We start from the raw sequence: 12,812 nt of genomic DNA on the forward strand, positions 1-12,812 counted from the left end.
GACACTAAGACACTAACCTTCCCTGCGTCTAGGATTTTTTTTGTCCTTCACAGCCTCCTCTAAAGTGGTCATGATGTCCAGTTGTTTCAAGGCCGTAATGGATAGCCCTTTGACCAGACCTGCTAAACCATATGCAGCACCTCTTCGTTCTCCATAGTTTTCTGACTCAAGCAGGTGTTGCATCAACTTCTGTACCAGCTGGGAAGCATCTGCCTTGATGGCTGGGACCAGAGGTGGAAGACAGTTGGCCACAGCTTCTTGGACCTAACGAGGGAAAATGGAGGCAAATATTATAAATCGTCCCTGTCCTCTCTAAGCTTCTTCAGCATGAAGCTCAGGGTTGACATCTGAAAATCGAACATCACATTAAAGGACTGTGCGTGTGCGTGTGTGTGATTTCGATTTTTAATGCATCATCAAAGGACTAATCAGGAGAACAAACAATATAAACCCTTTTATGTCTACACAATATCAGATCATTGTCTGTTTTTTTTACAACTGTACCCAATTTATATACAAGAAAAAAGTTGTAGCAAAAGGTTACAGTTATGGAAATCAAAGGATCCTCTTCATTCCTTGGCCTCAACTAGTGTGTTAAATTTCATTGAAAAAGAAGTTATGAAGATCTTTTAATTGTAAACAGGCAGACATTTTCCATATCAGTTATTTTCTTGTTACAATGACTAAGTGCAGTAAAGTAACTGAAGCTTTTCAAAAGTACTTTCTTATATAGGGGATGTAACTCTGTTTTGACCTTAGTATCCCGACTCCATACAGTAGTGCTATCCAACCATTTTGACACCATGGGCCACTGACAAATTTTTCTTGAAGCCGAGGGCCGCAGCAGAAAACATAAAAGCAACAACTATAAAAATTATTCACAATTGTTTACCTGGTTAAGAAGATATACCATGAAAGTAGGCCAGTGACTTTTTTTTATAACATAAATGCAAAAAAATTGCTTGAGGTCTGGCAGGCCATTTGAAATCTGGCCGCAGGCCGCAGGTTGGACAGCACTGCCATATAGGAAGGGAATGGAAACTGGCTATTTGACTATAGAATACAAATACAATTATCAAACTCAGAAAAAAAGCTATCTTGTAATTTTATTATTTTATTAATAGTGTGACTACTGATTTTTTCTTTAATTAACTTTTAATTTTCTTGATTCCTTTGAAAAAATGTACACATTAAGTTTTTCAATAAATTTGTCAATATACAATGCACCTAGAAAAATGCATTTGTTAACTGCTAGATAAAATGAATTTATTCCATATCCAGATCTAAATGGCTAAAGATAATCAGATATCACTTTAGATTAGGACTGATGTTGTAATCAGATATCACTTTAGATTAGGACTGATGTTGTAATCAGATATCACTTTAGATCAGGACTGATGTTGTAATCAGATATCACCTTAGATTAGGACTGATGTTGTATTCTGCATTATGTAACATTAGGTTAGAATCAATGGTGTATTCTACATGATGTCATATTAGGTTAGGATTGATAGTGTATTCTGCATGATGTCATATTATGTTAGAATTAAAGGTGTATTCTGCATGATGTAACATTAGGTTAAAATTAATTGTGTATTCTACATGATGTCACATTAGGTTAGGATTGAAAGTGTATTCTGCATGATGTCATATTAGGTTAGAATTAATGGTGTATTCTGCATGATGTCATATTATGTTAGAATTAATGGTGTATTCTGCATGATGTAACATTAGGTTAGAATTAATGGTGTATTCTACATGATGTCACATTAGGTTAGGATTGATAGTGTATTCTGCATGATGTCATATTATGTTAGAATTAATGGTGTATTCTGCATTATGTCATATTAGGTTATAATTAACAGTGTATTCTGCATGTCACATTGGGATAGGATTGTTGGTGTATTCTGCATGATGTCATATTAGGTTAGGATTGATGATGTATGCTGGATGGTATCACATAAGGTTAAAATTGATCGAGTATATTACTTCATGATGTTATATTAGTTTAGGATTGCTGGTGTATTTTGCATGATGTCACATTAGGTTTGGGTTAAACGTGTACTCTACATAATGTCACATTAGGTTTGGGTTAAACATGTACTCTACATGATGTCACACTAGGTTTGGGTTAAACATGTACTCTTCATAATGTCATATTAGGTTAGGACTGCTGGTTTTTTTCTACATGATGAAACACTATGTTAGGACAGCTGGTATATTCTGCAAGATGCCATATTAGGTTTGGGTAAATTGTGTATTCTGCATGATGTCACATTAGGTTTGGGTTAATGTTATATTCATTATTATGTCACATTATGTTAGAATTGATGATATATTCTGCATTATTTCATATTAGGTTTGAGTTGATATGTATTTTGCATGAAGACCTCATATCATACTTGGCAATAATATTAAATATTTCATTATTAGTCCAGCAGTAACTCTGAGAGTTTATGTACAATGTCTTCATTTGTGCCTTGAATGAATTTCCCTGGTAAACCTCCTTACATAATTTAGATGTTTCCTTTACAATAAACTTGTACATGTCAGATTTCAATATCTGTATACAAGGATATGAAAAAGTTCCATATTCCTAACAAATGTTTTAGTTACGCAAGAATGATACTGGATTTTTCTGAAGGCAAATCTCAGTACAATCTTAAAATGATAAGAGATTTTCAGACATTCATACCTGCATATATGCATGCATAGATAGATATATACATTAATGCATGCACACACACACATGCATGCACACATACACACACATACAGTAGTTAAAAAATATCCATACACAGCAGTTCAGATAAGTTCAACAAGTAAATTCTTTATAACTGGTTATAAAATAGTATTTCAGTGGTCCTTGTCACTAGCAAGAAGTTCCAAAGACCATGCATTTACATTGTACAAAACTACTTAAAATGTGCAGTGGATATATGGTATATTTACAGACCCTGAAATTGGTAATTTTATTATGAAGTGAAAACAAATGCACTATGAATCCTAGAAAAATGCTGAATGAATGCAAGTGAAATGCAGATCAAATGCAAGTGAAATGGTTATTCTACCTTCTGTTGCTGAATCATTTCTAAGATACATTAGCAATGCAGCTTATAGCCTTGATTTGTTATTGCTGTGATTGAAGTTCTTGTTTTGGGGATATATTACAAGTATTTCTTAACACTATTATTCATTCTCTATGGATATTCCCTGATATGTATTTGACTCAGCTAGGATTCTTTTCATATCAGAAGATTAAATGGACAAACCAAAGTCATTTCAAATTAGATGACAAATTCATAGTCTTTTATAACAAAATACTGAATAGATAAACTATTGCCATTTCATATCATAAAATAGGATAGACAAACCATGTAATTTCATATCAAAAGATAGGATGGACAAACCATACTCATTTCATATCAGAAGATAGGAAGGACAGACCATACTCATTTCATATCAGAAGATAAGACAGACAAACCATAAGTCATTTCATATCAGAAGATAGGATGGATAAACCAAAGTCATTTCATATCACAAAATAGGATAGATAAACCATCAGTCATGTATGCCATAACTGGTGGGGTCTTGGGGTTTCCTGACTTACAATGTACATTATTCCCTCATTATAATGCTCTCCATAATAGTGAATTCATTGATAGTGAGACTGCATTATAATAAAGCACATTATAGTAACATTTTACAACTACATAATGAAATAGGAGCCCTAAGAATGGCATTATAGTGAGGAAAACTGAGGTTTTATCACTGTTGTTAAAGTAAGAGAAAGACTTCATAGCCCGTCTTAAAACAAGACCTAAAATGAAAGTTCTTCTCACCTCCTGTGATGGTGTGGACAAAGCTCCTATTAAATTTGCCACAATGGGTTTGATCTTTGGGTCCTCCTTATCCAGATGCTTTGCCAATGATCCCATGAGAATTATGATACTTTGTCGAACAGCATCATTAGTAGCCGTTTCTGGGGCTCTTTTAAGAAATTCATCAAAGATTGGGAGAAATGCTTCAAGGTTGTCCTAGAAGGAAAAAGAATACTGTACTAACTGTGTGAAACAAAACAGATGCAAATGCAGAAACTTATAAAAATTGGCATGTCTCTTGTAATGAAACATTGTCAATACAGCATTCAAACTTAGTTACAAAACTGAAACTTAATTACATTGTTCTGAAGGAAAAAAAAAATCAGAAGGTCAGGGTTTGCATGCCACACTCAGATGAAATTTTTTTAGCCAAAGCCTTGGCAAATGTATTGACTACTATGCCAATGCAGCTGCCAGAAAAATAACCAGCCATTATGTCTTGCTTTTATACTAACATGGGCCCACAAAATGTTTGAATTTTCTTATTGATGTGCCTGCAAAAGACATGATAATTTTCACTGCAGCGAGTGACTCCATTATTGATTTCCCAATTTAACTTTTCCACTCTGCTTTCAATTTTATGTTATATTTTAAGTGTTAATACCAACAGACATACAAATAAATATTTCACAAGCATCAAAGCTTCTTTATCAATTTTCTTACAGAATCATTTCAAACATGAAAAAAAGATCCACCACAGATTCATTTACTTCCAATGATTTCACATGTTTAATTTCTTACCAACAACAAGAAACTTGCCCATACATTTACCACACAAATAGTGCTTGTGAATACTTTACTTATTTTAGTAAATTTGCCCATAAGCATAGTATTCTAAAATAGAGAACCTATCTAGAAACTGTCAAGTAAACTTCAACCAGAACACTTTCTTATGCTTCCTAAAAGAGACTCAGAGGTAATTATCAGGACATTTTGCAAATTTATAAGTTTTTTATTAAGTGGAAGAACATCCTGGTAAATGTGCAAAGAATTGGTCCTCATAAAAACATAGTGTGAAAATAACACTTAATGACATTTCAACCAGAAATGTAACATCTGCACTTCCCTCTCTCCCCATAAAGACAGAAAAAAATCAGCTTTTCAGACAAAATAATAGACAAAATGCATTCATTCTTGCCTATTACCTCCCCTTGCTACAATCAGATGGCACTAGTTGTAAGCTTTCATTATGGTGTATCAACCTAGTGCTAAAAAACTCTCAAACATCCTCTGAATTTCTTCTTGGTTCTCAGCCGTCCATCCAGACTATTTTTGTCATATTAGTGTGACGTAGGTATTCTACTATGGGTGATAGTCATAACATGTTATCTGTTTAATATTTAAGTGAATTCTGTGACTTCATTTATTCTGACCTTGTGCTCAAACATGGTATCATTTAGCAATGAGTGTTGTTAATGCAATTAATAAACACATCTGAGTTGTCGATTTATTAACTTTCTTCACATCATTTCAGTTAAACAATGATAATGAAATGTACCAAATGTAAAACATTCAAGCCAAATGAGGCCATGCATGATATCTGCCTTATACCAAATGTAAATCATTTGCAAAATGCAATGTCTGCACACTCTGGTTAGAGGATATTTCCTCCAAAGGCTTATGGAAGAACATTAATAAACAATAAACGAGTGAAGTCTCAAAAGAGCAGCCTGACATCTTAAGCATCCACAATGGAAGATGGAATAAGTTCCAAGCTTAGATACATTGCTGGGTCCCCTCCCCCAAATCCACTACCAAAAAAATGAAACAATAGCAACTGCAACTTATTACTTTAACAGAACTGAAAGAGTAAGCGCTGTGGTTTTGCCATCCTTGCATTTGTCTACAGTGCTACTAAAGCATCAGATGCATTGTCTGGTTCAGAAATCTGGATACATCTTACTGAAAGATCTGACCATTTAATATGCCTTTGGTGTGGTCAGTGTAAGAGCCAACCATACAATCGTCCACAGTTAAAACCAATACTAACCATTCAACCAACCAGCCAGCCATCTGTAATAGTAAGAGAGAACCATCCAATGCATCAAGCTGGTCACTTGTTCATTATATTAACGGGAAAGCCTTTCTGGGTTTGTTGGATTAGAAAGGTTGCATTTCACAACTGTATATTTAATTTACACTGTGTACTTGACATTTGTCATGATCGTAACTGAGGGGTGTGATTGGATTTAATGCCTACCTGACTTGTGTCATGATTTTAAGTAGTAAACAAGATGTTTAAATAGCAAGAGTTCAAGGTAAGTTTTGTTTGCAATAAGACAAAATAGGCCCATAATTTTCCATTAGGATGATTGGTTTTTCCAGAACACTCTATTGTAACATATGTCAAGTGAAATATATATACACAAAAAGGATATTTGGTAAACAATTATTTATTCTTGTTTATTACCCATCCTTAGAAATCTATGCTCAGAGTTTATAGTTGTATTCAGATATAACTTGACAGGAATTATTTAAATTATTCATTGGAATTACAAAGTGCTCATTGACTTTTTGGACTAAAATACTAATTTGGGATTATTGAGAACATCAGGACATTAGAGATTCTCAGTGCGCTAGGACACTCAGTACTACTGGAATTCATCCAGAACATTCTATACTTTTGGGCTTGTGATAGAACATTTAGGATTACTGGGATTTAATTTACAACACTGCTACTTTTGAATTTTCACTTCGTGTTCTTGGGGAATATATTGTTGAGTTTACTAAACTTGTAGTTTACTTTCTTTATGTTACATAACCCTAGAATCATAACACTAATTTTAATGTGATCAGGCATTGTAAAGATAAAGAAATAAGCAAATGAAAAAATTCCAACAAAACTCAAACAGCTGAGAGTGATGATGCTGCTGCCATCACCACAACCATGTAAGTAACTACTGTGTCTAGCTTCTATCCAAAATGGACTTGACAAAATGTACAAAAAAGAGCATTTTGGTGGATTAAGTCTGACACTGCCTCTCCTCCCCCAGTGTTTGACAGATTTTATCAAAGCTCTGTATGATCTATTTGGTTTGTGTTTATGCATAATAAGGTTTTACTTTTTACCTTTTTCAAATTTTGGCAAATTTGTAAAAATATTTAAGGCATTATGAGAAGTCAGCTCATCATCACTTCTCCAAAAATCCCTTGATGAGTTCAACAATATTTCCTTCACTTATATTTGGAGGACATTTCTTGAAAAATTATTGAAAAGGGGAATTTTAAAAAGTCTGCTTAATTATAGTATTTTTGCAACCCTGTACAATATAATTGCTTGATATCTGGATCTGTGAAGGAAACATTCTGATATTTCATTTCTCCAAAGGTCTTGAGAGATGGGTGATGTATGTTGTTTGCCATATCAGAAAAACATTTTCAAAACAAAATGCATGACACGCTGGGATATGCACGTCTGTGACTGCACATAGTCTAGTTGGAAGTTGGGCTGAATACGCCTTTTGTCAAGATCAATGAAACCATATCGCTTACCTTCCCGTGATCATTTATGGCCGCCAATGCTGCCTCTCTCATGTGTGTTCGGACTTCAGCATTACGGTCCCCAAGACCCTTAGGAATGTAGAAATGGAATAGGGGCAGAAGCTGCTCCTGTGGCAGTATAGGGGAAATCTTCCCCAGTGCCAGTGCAATGCCACTTCTAGCTTCCCACATATCCAGCGGAACATCCGATATAACTCGGCCAAACTCATCAAGCACTGGTGGAGGGAGCTGTAAGAACATTTGAAAATCCATCAGGAACTTATTTCTGCTGGACAAAATCGTTAGTTTAAGGACAACAGAAAATATTTTTTTTTTATGAATTCCATTTCTAAATAAAATTCTATGCTGAGAAATAATCTCTTTCTAGAAAATGACATTTTCTGATATTCTGATTTTCTAGTTACTTTCTGGTGCACAGGAAGTTGGTTTTAAAGTTGATAACACGAACACAACAGGAGTTAAGGTTTATCACTTGTGAAATGCTGGAGGATTCATTTTTTCAAAATGTATATTTTTATGTACCCAAAGTTCCAACAGAACAAATTTACAGACTGGCATGCATTTTCTTGCACTTTTATCTGCTCAGTATCTATCTGAAAGAAATAGCAACTACACAGAAATGCATGGAATAATGCACTAAAACAAAAGCTGAATGAATATTTACAAATTCATCAAATTTGTTCAGGTTGAAGACTGACTGCTATCAAATGCACAAAGAAATGGGAATACGGCTGAGTGAATTGTTTTAGTATAATAAAATTATTGAAATCGCTCAATTTTTCATGGCAGAAAGCCAGTGTAGCTGATTTCTGGCAGGTTATAAATTGCAGGCTTTATTATTTTTTTCTCACAAAACTGTTCATGCGATTGTTAAAAGTGTATTAAAATTTTTCATTTTACAATCTCTTTGAGATTTCATGACACCTAGGTAAAAGGTGACTGTCGGATGATTACATGATTATCATGTCATTTTCATCTGTTTGGTAAGCAGCGATTTTACAATAGCAAACTACCTAAATGTTACCCAGCTCAATTTTTGAAAGGCATCCTTACAAGAAAGTACCAAAATAATTTGAGCACATCCTAGTGGCCAGCTGATCCTAATGGACAACAGCCCAACAACTTTAATGATCTGATATCAAAGAACAATTTTCCTGAGCAAGAGTTGCTAAAGGACTGTGATCTTCGGATAAACAAACAAAGCATTTCCTAAGTACTGTTTGTTAAGGAAAATATACATTCCAGCACTTGTATTGTAAAACATCTTAATTTTTCATTATACTTGGTCAGTAAAAACTTTTCTTGAACATTTAAATCACAGGGTAGATCAATGATTCATTAAGACAGAATAAAAACATGCCATATCATCTGTTCAAGCCAAACTCAAATGTAATAAACAATAATTACAGTACTATATTAGTTCGTGTTCAACTGCAAATGTATATCTAGACCTGCCATGTAGCAATGTATTGACAGATTAGGCTCTATGCTAATCATGCTTCTCATGATCTGAAGTGAACACATTTCATTGCCCCAGACCATACCCTATACCAATCACAGGTGGATAAACATCACACAGAAGAAATCAGGATACATATTATACATACTGTCAAACAAATCAGATCTTACTACAGACAGTGCAGATCTGATCTGCTGTCGCATAATGCTCTGGCAGAGCTGGGTCTATACTTCTGTGTTTGTGATTTGGTGATTTGGATTTTTAATGTAGCTTAAACAATTTTTCAGTCATATCGCTATGATGTCTGTTGTGTGGCAGTTTACAGTGATGTCAAGCACTGAGGCATCATGCTGCAGACATGTGGCATCATGTCCCACCTAGTCACATTATCCTGCCACCAGGCTGACCTGTCCTAACACTAACCTCTTAATGCTGAGCGCCAAGCGATGTAGCTGCCTGAACCATTTTTTTATAAGTCTTTGATATGACTTGGCCAGGGTTCAACCACGCAACCTCCCGCATCCGAGATGGATGCTTCTTTTTAGGACTAATCAGTACAACAAACAATACAGAGCAACAAAGGTAATCACATTATATGACAGTAGGTCTGTATGTATGCTTTAAATTTAAATCCAATTTGTACACCAATAAATACAGTATACAACACATACCTCATTTTTCTCATCATACTTGGTCAGTAATTGCTCTATGGTTGACATGACATAATCTTCATTAAATCTGAGGGCTTCAGCCAAACCATCAGCTGCAGCTTTGCGTACTACTTCTACTGGATGGACTATATCATCAGCGAGAGGGGAACAAAGATCTTCACATGGTTCTTCGAGATTTAAAGATTTTAGCAGGCTGCAACAGAGAGGGATCTGATATATTCTAAGACCCAGGATAAAAAGTCTCGTTATCAAAGAAGTTAGATAATGCTTTATATACAAGTTTATTATTGCGAAATTGCCATCATGTATTCTCTGTACCTCACTAATTTCTCATCAATATGATTAAATGTGTGTGTGTGTGTGTGTGAATCATACAAAGAACAAGTACAAGCACAAAAACATAAACAGAATATGTATTTACATATGGTTTTGTTATGGTGAAACCAAAATCACAACAAAAAAAAAATTAACATATGCAGAACAAGTCCCTCAATGGTACTGATGCTCTTCACATCCAAGCTAAGACAGTTTCTTTTTTGCAACTGCTGAGTGTGGAAACCATCTCTGATATTCTGGAACAATAATAAGATTTTCAAGATGGCTGCCATGATGGCCAAATTGGATGTCAGACTGGCACTATTTTTATTTAGGATCAACTAGACATCATTACAAGTCTTTTGGTGAAACCCAATGTCAACAAGACCATCCATTTAGAAGGACAGGACAACAACACGATTTTCAAGATGCTAGTGGCCATATTGGATGTCAGATCTGAATCTTTTTCATTTAGGACCAATGAAACATTTTTAGAAGTCTTCTGGTGAAAACCCGATAGTGATAGAACTTTTCATTTGAGGAGGAATAACAATAGCAAGATTTTCAAAATGGATGCTATGGCAGACATTTTCATTCTGGACCAATAAGACATCACAAGTCTCTTGGTTAAAATCCCATGCTGATATTACCATCCATCTTGGAGTAACAATAACATGATTTTCAATATGGCCATATTAGATGTCAGATGGGCAACATTTTATTTTGGACCAGTCAGACTTTACTAGAAATCATCTACTGAAATCCCATGTCAATATGATTTTCTGTTCAGGAAAACCAGTGACCAGATTTTCCAGATGTCTGCAACTACAGCCATATTGTAGGTCAGACTGATACCATTTTCACTTGGAACCAACCTGTCATCACAAGCAGTGTGGTGAAAACCCTATGAAAAATGGCGGTAAACCCTACAACAACAACAATTCTTCATGTAGCAGTGGGTATATTTAAATTTATGGATGCTGTTGCAAAAATATTATATTACAAAGTGTAACCTATGAACCACACCATCATATTTATAAAAATGCTTTTGATCACTAACATGAGACTTTCACAAAAAATCTTGTCCTTGAGAATGTCACTGTCAAAGTCTGCCACAGCTAAAATATTTGTATACCCATTTAAAAACATATGTACCTTTCACACTTTCTGTTTACAATGGGAAGAAATAAACCTAAAAAATATTTCCATAAAAGAAGCTCCATATACTAAACCTTTTAGCATGTTTCTTTACATCCTCTTCAGGATCAAAAGAAGCTACCCAAACTCTCTGGGCAATTTTCAGACCCAGTTCATAATCATCATCAATATTCGGCAAGACATTAGACATGCACTGCAAGGCCTGCAAAAGATTTATACACACTTTGAATACAATGTAAACTTCTCTGCCACATACTGTTATATTGACACAATGCTATACTTGATATGCGTATGACATCAAATAATTAATCAAAGTCAAGCTCTGCAACTATGACCTCTGACACTAAAATCTGACCACAACACCAAGGGTAAAGACCACAAGGTACAGTCAGCTTTCTTTCAAATCTGATGAGTCTGGAATGGCCTGCCCATCAAAGTGAGAACAATCCCTGACTTAAAGCTGATCTGACACTAAATGAAAAGTTAAATTATGTAAGAACATTTTATTTATTATTTTTATTGCATCCAAACAGAGTAATCACAAACACAAATCAACCTCAATGCATCAACAAGAACATGAAATTATAATTGCACTACTTCACTAAGCTGGCTTATGGCAGATGACAGTAAAAATAAATTATCATTATTAAACTCAAACTTACACAATACACAACAATTCCACAAGTGTATTTAGAAACTGCAGATCATAACACTCTGGTACTACAATGTTTCTCTTATTTACCAGACACAATGTATTTACATCTATGTACCTTTTCCTGCTATAATGACAAGCAAACATATTTTAATTTCTGACACACTTTCATTAATTCATGCTTTTTTTGAAATTTTCTCATTTCCATTTTACTTTTATTGTTTTACTTACCTGAAGTGCAGACTCTCTACATCCCGTGCAAGAAGACATTAAAGCCTCAAGCAGAACATTAATTTCTTCACCTGAGGCTGTGGCACATCCCTCCTCACCACTCAAACACTTTGCCACCTCAATTAGGGCAAAGTGTGCATGTTGCTGGAGGTTTGTCAGAGACACTCCTATGACATTTATCAGCAACTGCAGCAACTCTCTGCATGGTAGCAAGCTTGGGTCAGTCTGCCAATGATGAAAACCGTTATCAATCACTTTCTATTAAAACCATTGCAACATCTCTTAATCAGCCACCAAATGGATGGGACTTGAGTGGCTGTTTCAGGGAGGTAAAATTATGAGTGAAACATAAGCGCTTGGAAAACAGAACACTGACTGGATATGAGAGCTAAGAAAGGTGAGAAAAAAAACACCAAATTCACTCTAAACCACATAAGAATATTAGAACCACATACAAAAATGTTGTGCATGACCATATTAAGCTTTTCCAGTCATTTCTGACATGAAAATGGAGTGTCCACTTATCTTTTATCTCCTGCATATTTTTACAACAAATATTTTAAACTTTATTTTTTTCTTGTTCTACCATATGTTTATGTTCATTTGGAAGCATTTATCTTCCTAAAGTACTCAGGCTTTTTTGGTTGCACATCAACACATTTTTGGACTAAGCTTTCCATTAGCACCATGTAGCCAGTATTGAGGCACTGAACATACATGCATACATCCATGCATGTGCAAAAACACCTATACACATATACACATACACACACAAAAACATACATCCTTATCTGGCATAAATTATCCTGACAAAATACATTAATTCTGGTATGCCCAGAGAATCAACATTTTCTGTAGCAGTGCTCTACTCCTTCTGTGATGGCAGAGCAATTTAACTACAGCAGTACCCTACTTCTTTTGTGATGGTAGAGCAATTTCAAGAT

At 34.9% G+C, this 12,812-nt stretch overlaps 1 protein-coding gene across 1 annotated transcript in view; it reads right to left on the minus strand.

Moving 5' to 3' along the window:
• Positions 1–12,812, minus strand: part of LOC149775038 (stalled ribosome sensor GCN1-like) — a 218,870-nt gene that overhangs the window by 112,142 nt on the left and 93,916 nt on the right. The window contains exons 25-30 of the mRNA XM_089943740.1: positions 11,869–12,093; positions 11,060–11,187; positions 9,513–9,705; positions 7,374–7,610; positions 3,843–4,037; positions 18–264 (exon numbers count right to left, since the gene is read on the minus strand). Of these exons, the coding sequence (XP_089799866.1) occupies positions 18–264; positions 3,843–4,037; positions 7,374–7,610; positions 9,513–9,705; positions 11,060–11,187; positions 11,869–12,093 (1,225 nt within the window). The remainder of the gene's footprint in view (positions 1–17; positions 265–3,842; positions 4,038–7,373; positions 7,611–9,512; positions 9,706–11,059; positions 11,188–11,868; positions 12,094–12,812) is intronic.

This window comes from Sinohyriopsis cumingii, chromosome 19 (genome assembly GCF_028554795.1).
Source record: "Sinohyriopsis cumingii isolate HCF-2022 chromosome 19, ASM2855479v2, whole genome shotgun sequence".
Taxonomy (NCBI): domain Eukaryota; kingdom Metazoa; phylum Mollusca; class Bivalvia; order Unionida; family Unionidae; genus Sinohyriopsis; species Sinohyriopsis cumingii.